This window comes from Eupeodes corollae, chromosome 1 (assembly GCF_945859685.1).
Source record: "Eupeodes corollae chromosome 1, idEupCoro1.1, whole genome shotgun sequence".
NCBI lineage: Eukaryota > Metazoa > Arthropoda > Insecta > Diptera > Syrphidae > Eupeodes > Eupeodes corollae.
The window spans coordinates 118,831,989-118,846,814 of record NC_079147.1 but is presented as its reverse complement, the minus strand read 5'-3'; the positions used below and the strand labels follow the sequence as shown (position 1 = coordinate 118,846,814).

The 14,826-nt window shown below is 35.7% G+C and overlaps 1 protein-coding gene across 2 annotated transcripts in view; it reads right to left on the bottom strand.

Annotated features, from left to right (window-relative positions):
• LOC129940345 (histone-lysine N-methyltransferase trithorax) overlaps positions 1 to 14,826 on the bottom strand; it is a 144,005-nt gene that overhangs the window by 123,775 nt on the left and 5,404 nt on the right. For both annotated transcript variants that reach the window (XM_056048656.1, XM_056048657.1), the window contains 2 exons: positions 5,515 to 5,566; positions 4,911 to 5,462 (listed from right to left, as the gene is read on the bottom strand). In XM_056048656.1, coding sequence (XP_055904631.1) covers positions 4,911 to 5,462; positions 5,515 to 5,566 — 604 coding nt within the window. The remainder of the gene's footprint in view (positions 1 to 4,910; positions 5,463 to 5,514; positions 5,567 to 14,826) is intronic.

The following is a 14,826-nucleotide window of genomic DNA, read 5'->3' as shown; positions in this document are numbered from 1 at the left end:
GAATAACTCTTGCAAATCGCTGCTTCTTTAGACTTAGAAGGCAATGGAGTAGTAAAGTCTTCCGTCGAGCATCAAAAATCACCATCTATAAGATACTCATAATCCCGGAAGCATATTGGTTGAGGCGACTGTTTTTTTTTTTAATGAACGGGGTTTAATGAAATTATAGTTTTTTAACTGTTTTTTAGAAGTCGTTACAACGAATAGACATCTGTTGGCGTTGGAGTAGGATAAGAGTCCGGGAAATGGATTAATAGGTCCGTTGTTGACTTTTTGTCTTTTTTTGGTTGGAGGCCGAGATCACAGGGATTAAAGATCCGAAACGATCTCTAGGTTCTTAAGTCGTCCCGATGGGTTAAGTGGAAAAAGATATATATGTTGTAGTGAAGTGTGTGTGTGAGTGGAGAAACGAGGGACAGACGAAGTTAATAATGATGTTCGGCTTAAAAAGAGAAACCGGTTTAAGCCCTTCGCTTCGATCACCATTACTATGCTCATACTATAAGATCGTTCGATCAATTTGTTAATTGAGTTTTACAATAAACAACTGATAACTTCGGCACAAGTTCAACTTTTGCCAGACGGTGGTTGACTCCTTGATGTTGATGTTGCATTTTTATTTAGCACATTAGTGGACTAGCTGAAATGATCTGACTTTTCTTGTTGACTCCTTGCTGTCGCTATACATAAATAACATGTGGCCCTTGGGTTTTTTTTGCAAAATTTGTTAACTAATTTGTTTGGATTTGTTTTTTCTAGCGTTAAAAAGGAATCAGAAATATAAGAAGGAGATAATGATGTCGTAAATGTATACATAAGGAAAAAGATATCACTAAATGCAGCAATTGTAGGGGTAAAACGTTGTTATACGATGTTCAAATGGTAGCATGTGCATTCAAGAGCACACAAGGGTCCACAGGTTTTATCTCAAAAACATACTTCTGTCTACTAACTCCTATTCTCACCTCCTAGCGGTGACCATCGGGTGCCTAGTAGCTCAACTGGAGATTGGGTTACAACCCCAGTGGTGGTAGCATACGAGAGGGGGGAGGTGATGCTGTTAGGTTGATTTACTTAGTGGACATTTTATAGGGCTAATACTACATTATCGGAACCGAGGCTTGTGAAGAGTGGTTATGGCGGCTACTGCCCTTGGAATTAAATCAAGGATCTGGTCCTTCAGGTTAAAGGTCATGCGTCAGGAGCCATCAGAGATGCCGCCCCTGAAGTGCTAGGATTCATAGGGTCACTACAGAGAAACCCATGGTATACAAAACGGCGATGAACAGAAGGACCAGAGCTCTACGAGCAGAGAAGAAGAGAGGAACACCGGATACTTAGATAAAGAAAAAGGAGCATAAGAAGCGCACGATCAAGGCGATAGAGTGATGTCGCAAGTAAATTTTACCAAAAGGTAAAACAAAATTCTCAAGGGTATCAGCCACGAACCGAAGCCTGTAAGGACGATCAGGGGAACATCGTAGTAGAACCGCAGTCTATGTTGAGAATAAGGAAAGACCACTTTTCCAAATTATATAACGGCAATGACCAACCAAATTCCGCTGTAATAAAGATAGATCCAACCTACCCGACCTCGGCAAAGTGAAAATAGCCATAGAAGCAAACGCGTATCTTGCCACAAAGGGCCACTGGAAATGTTTCGATGGCACAGAAACAGATCCAGATAAAAACTTTCTAGCGATTCAGATGCTAAACTTCATATTGTCATCTGCATTTTATACATACACGGAAAAGCGCACAATAGCTAAACAAGCATGGGAAACTATTTGTTCCGCATTGGACTTGCTTAAGCAATTGGTAGGATTGCAGCAACTGGATTCTTCTATGGAGGATTATGCCAACAAAATGGTACTAATAGCTACAAAAGTTGAAAAGACGTGCAAATATGCAAAATAAAATCCTTTATGGTAATAACTTTCAATTTGCTGTGGAGCAAGCTGGGGACAAAAAAAAATGAATTGGAACAAGATCCCGTCAAAACCACGATGTCACAGTGAAAGATGTATTGCATGTTCCAAATATCTGTGCAATTCTCATGTCTGGGAATCAGATGGCTAAACATGGCAACACTTTGGTCTTCGATAAAGAAAGTTGCCGAATATACGATTAAACAAAACATGAGGCAAGTGACAACCAAGCAACAAGTGTACTAGAGTTAGTGCACATCGACGCGCATTTATACCTACGCGTCTTTTGGAGGAGCAACATATTTCGTCACATTTATAGATGTCTATAGCCGCAAGGTATTCTTGTACCCGATGAAAAATAAATGAGGTTTAAAGAAATTTTTAAGAACTTTCTGAGTTTTGTTAAAAATCAACATGGGTGCAAAATAAAAACACTGACAACGGCATCGAATATTGCAGCAAACAATTCGATGCCTTCACGGCAAAACATGGCATCCTACATCAGCAAACCGTACCGCATACGCCGGAGCAGAATGGTGTGGCTGAATGAATCGAACGATACTGCAGAAAGGTCGGTGTATGCTTTTGATAGAAATTTGATCAACTTGATTCCATGTCGAGGTATGACAGACGAAACACGAGAGGAGAGGTCGACGAAGCCAAAGCTTGACTTATCAATGCTAAGGCTATTTTGGTGCAAGGCTATGGCTTATATACAAAAAGTTCAGAGCAGGAAATTGGCACCGAAGATAGTTGAGTGCTTTTTGTTGTATACATCAAGCACAGCAAAGCTTATCGGCTGTATGAAAAAAGTAATCGTGAGCAGAGATTTTACTTTCATCGAATCGAGTGCAGATAAGGTAACTCAATCAAAACTCAATTCTAATGGTTCTGTTTTTTTTCCAAAGGCGCCTACTGAAGTTGAAACTCATGTGAGTGATGTTTATGAAAGCGATTAAAGTCGGGAGAGTGAATCGGATAGCGAATTGAACGAGGCAGGTGATGATGATTTTGTGAGGCTGATGATGACGACATAGGTGCGGCTGTCAAATTCGTCAAATGTTTGCATTTACCATGCAGATGCTAATGATTCAGTCATTATTATGCCCCACCAAGATAAAACAATCGTAGAAATAAGAGATACAATGGAAGAAAATGAATCTACAAAAAACGAATTCAGTAATGCTGGTAAGAGTGACAATTCGTCATATACTTCTGTCGCCGAGACTGATTTCGACGTTGCTGCTAGTGAGATATGTGCTGTTCTATGTGCTGTAAAAACCGATCAGATCTAAAGCCCAAGACAAATTACGAAAGCTCGTGATGCTCTTAGTTTACATGCGATGCTTGGATCAGCTACGGAAGCCGTTTGTGAGAAAAGGGATGAAGTCTGAGTATGCGGCCTTGGTGGCGAATAAAACTTGGGAACTATGTGAGCTTCCTGCTGGGCGAAAAAACAATAACAAGAAGGTTAAAGCGTTTTGAAACCGAAATGTTTTTGGAGGCATAAAAACGATTCTTTTGTATTGCGATAACCAGGGAGCAATGAGTTGGCGAAAAATACAAATTATCATGCGCGCACTAAACCTATACTTTATACAATAACACTTGTACCAAGGCGTCGAAGGTGAACGAAGGCCGTCAATAGCGCAAAGCCTAACAAATTCATTTCAGTTTTTGGACTGTATTGTTATTAATAATTTTCAACATTTTTTTTATTTAATAATTCCTTTAAATATTTTCTTAGACATAAATGAATTCATAATTCATTTTTTTTCTTTGATGAAACACTAGTGAGGCTGTTGTAATATACGAGCTTATTACAAATGGCATTTATACTTATGTCAATAAAATAAACTTCACTTAAACCATCACTTTATCGGTTTAAAAGCAGCGTGTGATAGCATCTATAGGGAAGAGTTCTTAAACGACGAGTCTTGGATAAAACACCTTGGACAGATATAACTTTGAGACCTGGACTCTGTCAAATAAAGTTGAGAGCGTCTAAGGATGCTTCGAGAGAAAAAGCCTTTGGGTGATTTTTGGTCCCGTCTGTATAGATGGCGACACTGACCTGGTTAACAGAATTAAAATCCAACGACTTAGATGGCTGGGTCATGTAGAGCGAATGGGTGAAGACCTCAACCTAACTCCTACCCTCACATCCTAGTGGTGAACATTGGGTGGCCTAGTACCTCAACTGGAGATTGGGTTAAATCCGCAGAGGAAAGTGGTTGGTGGTAGCATACGGGAGGGGGGAGGTGTTTTCAATATGGATCCTCTCAATTCAGCCAGTCGGCAGCCGAGGAATTCCCAAAATGGAATCAACGGTGGCGTCTACAGTTCCAGTTAGGTTGAACTACTTTTTGAACACTTTATAGGGCTAGGACCTGGTACTGTAGCACAGGGACATGACAATGGGTCCACAGCAAACAGTTTTTAACCATAGGCGATGCATCATCCCTCAGAACGGAACCGAACTAAACCTTGTTTAACCTAATAAACAGTACGATCTTATAACACGACTATGGAATTAAATACAACATGTTGAAAAGTGGTTTCGTGTTTAGGTTTTTCCAAAATTTTATGTAAAGTCAATTTAAAGTTTAGAATTTAACACTATTTTGATTTGATTGACATTTAAACCAATTTTTTTTAAACTTAGAAACACTTTTTTAAGGTGATAAACCTAGTGAAACCAGTGTCGAAGGAACTTAAGAATATGAATGTTAAAAAATTCGAAATGTGATAAAACAAAAAGCTTTCTATATTTAGGATGATTAAATTTGCACTTCTTTGAACGTTATTGAAAGACGCGTTTTTAGCATTATTTTGAAGTACCTGACTAAAAACAAAACTATAAAACGCTTTGTTTTTTTTTTTATTATAAGATTTCAATGGGCTATGTAGAACTTAGTTTAATGTAAAATTAGCTTACTCACACACTGTAAAAGCTACATTAACAACAATATTTAAAATTACCTGCAATTTCACAGTTGTCCTTATGGTGTTCTAAAGTATGTTGATTCCATTTCTCCGTCAATTGATTATAACGTTCGGTATTGGTCATCTTTTCAGAGTTTTCGGCAGTATCATTTCTTTTTTTTAATTTGGGTTCTTTCTTTTTTCCATCTGTGACCGTGAGATATATTTTGCATGCGGAGCTGTAATTTGCATTCTGTTCATCTAATTGTTTTTTGGACTCATACAACATTGGCATATGAACAGAGCGAAAACTTAAAAATTTAGTCTTGTCAATGTTCGCATTATTTTTAAGAATCCTTGTAAGTCGAGAAGGGCGGACTATTTTATTCTTCCGAGGTATGTAATGATGTGAATTGATACATTTTTTTTTCATTATAGAAACCAGTGGTCCTTTATTTAGAGGATTGTGAATGCTTCTAGATAAAAGTTTATCGTCACTTGTTTCCAGAATGTTTTTGAATGTAACAGTTTTTTTTGTTTGATGATTGTTTTTGTCCGTAGCTTTCGGGTTCACATTTCCGACATATGTTGGGGACACGCGACATTGTTCTTTAAAGAAAAGTATTATTTTATCACATTATTAATTAATATTTATAATTACCGGTTAAATGCAACGTTTTGTTTTTGTGTTGACTCAGATCACTCAAAAAGCTCTGGAACAAAATCAAAACAAATTTTAAATAATTGAAAATTCTCAGAACCTAGTCAAAATACTGTAGACAGTCGACATTATTTTATAGATACAAAGGAAAACAACCACAAAACTTGAAATGAAATTTGTATTTAATTTAGGAATTCGACCGTATTTAATATTAGATGCAAGGGAATATTAGTAGAATGGGAAAACAGCAAATACATAAAAAAGGTAATTCAAGATTATTTGAAACAAGAAGAAAGTAATAATATAACACTCCCACTTTTATCAATGTTTTTGAAAAAAATATAATTTCATAAATTTAACATTAATTAATACTTTTCAAAGAAATAATTTCTTTCATTGAGTTTGATATTTAAAATTTGCCCTTATAAAAAAAACTTATCTGCTTCGATGACTCTTCTATTCGCTAGCAGATGTATCGCCTGGAGCTGACACAGTTTGATTTGACAACGTTTCATTTGTCGTGATTGATTAAAAAGAATCGAACCAACGCCATCGTTAAATTTCCTTATCTTTTCCTGGGAAAAACCTTGCCTAAATTTTGAAGTTCAGTTTGAGTTGCTCGCCTTATATTTCAGAAACATTTGCTAATGTCATATAATTATCATCTGTATATATACAGTTATGTTCATAAAAATAGCAGTGCTCTCCAAATAAAACAAAAAGGCCTTCAATATCAACGTTATAAAATATTTCATTAAACTTCTAATAACAAACCAAAATATTTTATTCATAAAAACAGAAAATGAGTATTAACGTTTTTTTACCGTTAGCTTTGTCACAGTTTTTTTTTTAATATATAGCTGTTCATAAAAATAGCAGTGCATGACAAAGTACTAAATTTCTTACGTAAGAAGTAAAAAAAACAGTAATAAGTTATATGAAAGTTGCATAACCAATGTTTTTTATGATGCTTCGCATCTACGTGGCATCGAGTCCACTAAAACCTGACACCTCTCGACTGGTATTGCGTTCCAAGAATCACGCACTGCTTCCCACAATTTTTTTCGAATTCTTGGGTTTTGCTATATGAACTGAATTTTCACATACTCGGTTGCATCTCTTGAACCCCCGATGGGATTATTAGGCCCGACCTCGTAATATAAAAAGTAAACCCATATCATAATTTTCCCTCCACCATGCTTCACTGCTTTAATAGTGTACCGGGGATCGTATGCTGTCTTCGCACATATTCTCGACGACCCTTGGACCTAAAAAAGACGACTTTGCTTTCACCGCTCATTCCTCCATTCCTCCATTTCTATTTTGCCCAATCTCTATGTGCTTTAACAAACTCCATTGTCTTTGCCACATGCTTTTTCGTCAAGAATGGTACCTTGCGTGGACTTCGGGCTGGTAACTTCGCTTATAAAAGACGTCTTCATATTGTGACAGCGCTAACCGACAGTTGAAGTCCATTTCGTATTTTCCTAGAGCCTACGTAAGGGATCTGTTTTGCAAACTATCAGTTCTTTCAGTAGCCATCCTTTTTGGACCTCACGTTTTCGGTTTATTTTGCCATTTTAAGGTGTTACTGACCATTTTTGCTGAGCAGCCTAGGATGTCTGGTATATTTTGGTAGGTTTTTAACTCCAAACGCAGTTTTTGAATTGTTTCGGTGCAGTGTCTTGACCGTCCCATTGTTTATTTTTGAGCCAATATTTATTATTTTGTTATATACTAGTATGTTAAAAATACATTAAACTTTAAATAGTAAAATATTTACTAACCGATAATTTTAAAAAAATGTAATTTTTAACATTTTTAATTATAAAATCAAAAGCACTGCTATTTTTATGAACACTCTATATCCAAAGAGTTTAAAATATTGTGTGTTCACCGGCAAAAGGAGAGTATAACTTTAAGCTAAAAGTCTCTAATATGATAACGAAAGACCGTTAGATGCAAGCAACATGTTAATTTTTTTGTAAGAATTTCCTTTCTTATAATAATTGACAATCTAATAAATGTGATCATCACTGCTATTTTTATGAAAACAACTTTATATATATATATATATATATATTATATATATATATATATATATATTCTTTATGGATGCAAAAACCTGACAAAAAATGGTATCCTGGTAAAATTGTTTATAAATGTCAGGAACCAAGGTTATATATGGTAAAATTAAATGAAGGGGGAAGATATAGACGGAATAAAGTTCACATTAGAAAAGATTTCATAATACAAGAACACCACAAAGAGAATTTGTAATTCCATCTTATGATTGTAAGGTTCACAACACTCGTAGCCGCACCTAAATATATTAAGTTAACTATTGCAAATTTAGAAAGTTAAGTCTCTGAATAGTGTTCAAATATATTTCAAATTAAACTTTCGAATTTCTAATAAACTTTTCTATTCTATAAGTATATATAAAAACTTCATACTAATTTTTAATATAAATTAACGAAAATATCTTGAACTTTGAACTATTGTTTTTATTTTTGATTATTGATTTGTGAAGAGAGATGTTGTATTAAGTTAAAAAAGTAAGTGTAGGTCTACACCTTCTTAAGCTTTATATCATTAACCTTTATATTATTAACCTTTACATTACTAAAATCTACAATTACATAGTAAATATTTATCGTATAACAGTTTTTGTGAAATTATATAAATTGTTCTAATAAAGGGACTTGAAGACACAACTTGAAAGAGACAACATCGTTTACTTAAATATACAAAAGACTAATACAACAAAAAGATCCTCATGGTGATCCTTCTGTAGCTGAATAGAAGAATTCTCGGAGGCATCAAGGATAAGGAAGATTCTCTCGACAAACCCAACCATGCTTAGTTGTCTTAAAAACTCGGATGGTACATGGACTAACTCTTGCGAAGAAACGCTAAACATGCTACTAGACACCCACTTCCCAGATAGCTCCAAATCCGTTAATACAACAAACCGTCGTGGGTCGGGTATTAACTTAATTTTTCCTCAAGGTCTTGTTACAAAAGGAAAATTGACATGGGCTCTGAATAGTTACGAACCTTATAAATCTCCAGGTCCAGATCAAATCGTACCAGCTGAGCTACATCTTACCATTTACATAACTTTGCCCCTTATTGAGGTGATCTTTAAAAGTTGTCTAGATCTGGCCTATATACCTTAGCGATGGAGAGAATAAAAGGTAGTTTTTATTCCCAAGGCGGCCAAATGATCGCATGTCAACCCTAAAGATCTTAGACTTATTAGCCTATCATCATTCATTCTCAAAACTCTGGAACGATTGATTGATATCCATGTACGTAATAGCATTGATAAGAGACTATCGCTGTCTCAGCATACTTACTGCAAAGAGAAATCGATAGAAACAGCCTTACACCCTCTGGTAAGAACTATCGAATACTCCCTTGAGCAAAAGGAATATACTATGGCGGCATTCCTGGATATTGAGGGCGCTTTCAACAACGTTGACACATCCGCGATCATTTCTGCTATGACACCCTAAACGTCGAATACTTACTCTGTGAGTTGATTAATCTAATGCTTAAAAGCAGGATTACCAACTCTAATGTGGGGAAGTTTTGTACGAAAAGGTCTGTCGGTAGAGGCACTCGACAAAGTAGTGTTCTGTCCCCTCTCCTGTGGAACATAGTGGTAAACGACCTACTAATATCCCTTGAAAGGGAAGGCTACAGAGTGATTGCGTATGCCGATGATGTTGCTATCACCGTCACAGGAGAACACCCTAATACACTGAGAGACCTAATCCAAAACGCACTCAATATGCTCACAAGATGGGCTGATCACTACGGACTTAGTATTAATCCTCAAAAAACAGACCTCTACCTTTTTACACGGAAATACAAGATCCCAGGATTGTACATCCTTCAATAAAAAGTGTACCACTAATTTTTACCAATGAAACCAAAATCTTGGTCTGATATTGGACAAAAAATTAAGTTGGAAATCTAATATTCAGGAAAGAGTTAAAAAAAAAACTACAGTAGCTCTTTTCTTTTGCAAGAAAGCCATTGGAAGAAAATGGGGTTTTTAACCTCGCATAACTTATTGGCTATATAAATTGGTCATCGGACCAATACTTATGTACGGGGTTGCAGTATAGTGGACTGCACTGGAGAAAGTCACATACTAAGACAAACTCAGCAGAGTCCAACGCACTGCATGTCTCTGCATAACCGGGACACCCCTCGACATATTCAGCAAATAAGTGGTAGCGAGTACAGCTATAAGAATCAACGCCTCATCTCAAGGGACCAACAACAATGTGGGACACTCCAATATTTTGAACCTCTTTGGTTCTATACCAAAGTACATAGACTACACTATTCCAAAACCAATTTGGAAAAAAACTTCCAAGTATCCATTCCATCCAAAGATGAATGGGAAGACAAAAAACTCCTGGATGAAAAAAGCATCCATTTTTATACAGATGGATACAAGACAAATGAGGGAGTTGGTAGTGGTGTGTACTCAGATAAGCTTAATCTAAGCATCTCATTCCGCCTCCCTAATCATTGTAGCGTCTTCCAAGCGGAAATTTTAACGATCAAAGAGGTTATCTCCTGGCTAAGAGCAAACGTGATATCAACTTCTGATAACCGCATCTTCTCTGACAGTCAATCTGCTATTAAGTCTCTTGATGGTGTCTCAACCAAATCTCAAACGGCCCTCGATTATCGATCATCTCTTATGGAGATGGCGCAGCAATTTAACATTCACCTATGTTGGGTGCAGAGACATCACAGGAAATTGTAGAGCCGATGAACTCGCTAGAAATGGAACCGTCATACCGGTATGGGAGAAGATAGGTATACCGATAGCTACATGTAAACTTCTGCTAAAAGAAACAGCTTTTGCGATAGCAAACCCTAGGTGGCACAATTTACCAACATGCGCAGCAACAAAACTAATATTTCCTTCACTGGACCTAAAGCGCTATAAAGACTTGTTATCTCTAAGCAGACTTTATAGTAGCTCCCTAATAGGTGTCCTTATGGGACACTGTCTTATAGGCAGACACGCAATACGACTTGGTGTAGGCTCAAATGACTTCTGCAGGATCTGTATGGACGAGGGAGAACATTCACCTCCTCTGCACTTGCCCTGCTCTTTCACTAAGACGCAAACTTCATCTGGGAGAATACTCTTTTGATAATCACAGTGAACTAGCTAAAAAGGATATCAAATATCTCCTTAATATAACAACGGGCCTTTTCTTTTGGCCTAGGTGTGTGGATTCTGAATCCGCAGCCACTTTAACCATACTTACACTCCGATTTGCGCACTGCTTCTTTATCACACAAAGTATATGTATACTGAAAAGGAACACAAACAAAGAGTTTTTTTTTTATTCGAAGACTACTCTTCGAACGTGAGTTCGAATTTTTCTCTTAACAAACAACGCAAAATACAACGCCTTGATTTGAAAAGAAGATGAGAGAAGAGGAGTTATGTGTGGGTGCAGTGACTTATTAAGGTACAGCTGAAAAAGAATTTCAAGGCGCCAAAATGACTGCAACCACTAAAAGAACTATCCTGGAAAGAAACTTAACGAAATTCGTAGATATTTTTAGTCCCTGGTGGTAGATTTTCCAATATCACAATGCTCTATTTCACATGTTGTGATGTCACTACATTGGCCATCCATTGACTACTAGGAAATATTGGGAGCTCAGGTATGTAAGGAGTGGTTATGCCAGTTTTTGCCGTTGGAGATTTAACCTAGGACATGGTCCTTCACGTTGAAAGCCGTACGTCAGGTTGGCTTTCTGACCATTTAGACTCAGATATGGACGGATTTACTGTTGACGACTTTTGAATGCCAAGCTGTGAAGTGAAGACATCTTTGGTGGAATAATTGAAAAAAAAAAAAACAAACCACACGGCAACACTTTTGCGGTTTCAAAAGCAAACGTAAATAAAACACATATAAAATATTTTCTTCGTCATGATATTTCTTTTTTATTACATTGATATCATTTGTGTACATCATTTAAATGGTCACCAGGCGAATTGTTGCGAGCATCGATTCTTTTGATTTAATTTTCGACCACTTAGTCATAACTTGACGAATGTTGTTTTTTAAGTGCTCAAGAGTTAAAGGTTTATGTGCATAAACACGCTCTTTCGCGTAGCCCCACAGAAAAAAAGTCTAGCTTGGTGACCAGTTGATATCCCCACGACTAGAAATAACACGGCCAGAAAACTTCTCTTGCAATAAAGCAATAAAGTGAACGTAGAGAAAACATGCAGATAAAATATTTGTTTATGATACTGTTTTTTTATTATAAACTTTGAACGTTGACTTGTTGAACGTAGTTTAAGGGTTTAGTTTTAAGTAGAATAGGCATAGTGGCACAAAAACAAATATTAAAAAATAAAAATAAATTAAAAAAAAAAAACATGAAAAAAGTAAATTACAAGGAAAACAAAAAATGTTAGATAGTTGCTTTGCTGTGGTTGTTCTAGTTTTAAGTAGTTTATAGGTAGAATAGGTGGTTAAAGTTAGTTTTAAGTTTTATATTAAGGATCTAACTTTAAGTAGTTTTTAAGTAAAATTAAAAAAAAGCTATTGAAATTAGTTTTTCTAAATTGTTTAATAAATACAAAAATAAATAAAATTGAATTGAAGACAATTAGATCATAATTGTGGTTAATGGTTAATTAGGCTAGCTTTATAAATGTGTGTTTAGCTTTAAGATTGATAAATAAAAATAAAAAAAAAAAAGTGAATTGGACTGTCATGTCAGAGGTCTTGGATTCAATCCTTGTATGTGCCATCTACAGTTTTTTTCATGGGTACTGCCTCTTGCGAGTAATTGACAAATTCTCTAAGAGTAATTCTTGTCATGGAAAGTGCTTTCTAAAATTAACCGTTCGGATTGTGTTTTAAGCGTAGAAACTTCAAAAGATACAAAAACAAAACATAATATACTTAATTGTAAGATTACACAAGTCTTTAAATGGTTTGGCCGAAGGCCGTCTACTAGACAAGAATAAACCAAATACGAATAACATATGATACAAATGTAGCTTTACCTATACCTACATGTGCGTAGGTACAAATTTGTAAACACTATCTAATTATTGTTTTCACAAGCCCACAACCGACTCACAATTGAATTTACCTACCTAACGTATTGTTTCTTTTCAAAAAATGAAAAAAAAAAACAACAAAAATCCATTCCCTATATTTAAATATGCAACTACATATGTATGTAGAATATTCAAAATTTGACAACGTTTTAGGTATTGAGAAAATAAATTTGAATTATTTTACTTACTTAACTTAAACTTGAAATCAAATCCAACAAAAACAAAACCTACATAGTTCAATTCATATGAATATCTCCCCTTGACAACACACAAAAAAACGTAAGCAAATGTATTATTTGTTTGCCTCCCTTGATCTCTTGATTTCTTACTGGAGTGAAAATAATGCAATTACCTCTTTTCCTAAACTGGTTTTAGATTAGCTATAAAATTAAAAACAAATGAACGAATTCTGCAAAAATCTGAAAATACAACAGTATATTTTTCAAAATATCTTTTGATGTGTTCTAACTATCCAAAAACTATACCGTCAATAACAATAATAATTTATCTTTATAATATTGCCATACGTACAGAAATGGCTTCGCAAAATTGATATCCAAATCAATATTGGTTCGTTTTTTTTTTCTCAAACATAATGAAATGCCTCTTAAGTAAATAATATTGTTGAACTGAACGTAAGAGAGCAACAAAAGGTGTCATTTCATAATTCTTTGTTTTATTTCATCTCCAAATTTCATTTAAAAAATTCACCGTTAAGATAAAGATAATCTAAACGTCAGGTTCGGTAAATGTTTATTATGTTTGGTAATTTCTCGTCCATTCCATAATAGTCTACAGTGAAAAAATCTATCAGGTCTTGACTCCCTTTTTGATTTTGAAAAACAATATAAATTAACGATTATTATTAATATACTTTATTAAAAGTGAAATAAACTACATTGTTAATAGGATTTTCTTAAAACTTAAATTTTGTTTTGAGATGTTCTGATAGATGTTTATAAGTTATAACATGACATGGGATGGTATAAGAGAAATGAGTTTTATGAGCAGTGGGTATATTGATAAGATGCATAATAATTATACGTTACCACTTTGCTCGGAAAATTCTTTCAGTACTTTAGAAATTTTAGTGTGTCTCAAAGGAGAATTCCTAAATCCTTGAACAAGGGTCAACTTTTATTATTTTAGTTTTTTCACTAAGGATTAATTTATCAACAAAGCACAAAGTCCTTAGAATTTCGAGATGTTCTTCGATTTAAATTTCACAATTATGTTCTTATGTAAACGATTTATCATCCGCAAAATTCGTAATAAGGCCATTCAACTGCAACCTAAGGAGAGAATTAATATAAACTAGAAAGAACAAGGGAATTACGGAGCCCTGAGGTACTCTAGATTTTAGACATCGAGCATTACTCATTTACTACTATATTTTTAACTATTTTTCAAATATGACTTCAGCCATTGAAAGATGACTCCTCTAGATGCCTCCATGTTCCATGTTCAAATGGTAAACATGTGCATTCAATAGGACAGAAGAGTCCACAGGTTTTTCTTTAAATCCACCTCTGTCTATCAACTCCTACTTTCACCCCCTCCCGGCGGTGAACATCGTATGTCTAGTACCTCAACTGGAGATTGGGTTCTTACCTCAGCGCAAAGTTGTTGGGGGAAGCGATTTTTATTAATGTAATTGAGCAAACGTGAGGGGGAAAGAGGTGTTTTCCCTTAGACCTCTCCTTATCCAGATGGCAGCGGAGAAATTCCCAAGATGGAATCAACGGTGCCGTTTCCAGTAAGGTTGAACTACTTAGTAAACACCTTACAGGGCTCCTACGACATATACGGAGCCCCTGCGTACAAGGAGCGGTTTATCCGGCTTCCGTCCTAAGAGTTATACTAAGGATCTTGCCCTTATAGGTTGCGGGTTGTGACGTCGGGGTGATTTCCTGACCACGTAAAAAATACCTTACTTGCGCAGCACCAACCAGTCTCGGATATGGACGGATTTACTGTTGACAAACTACACAAACGAAATAAGGACAACGAAGTTCGGATCTGTTCGTGGAATGTTAGGTCCCTTAACAGACCACGTGCAGCCGAGCAATTAGCGTAAGCCCTAAACTGGTAGACATTACCTCCATCCAAGAAGTGTTATGGTATGGACAAGGCAAATGCAAACTAAAAGACTGCGATGTATACTATGGCGACTGTTACCG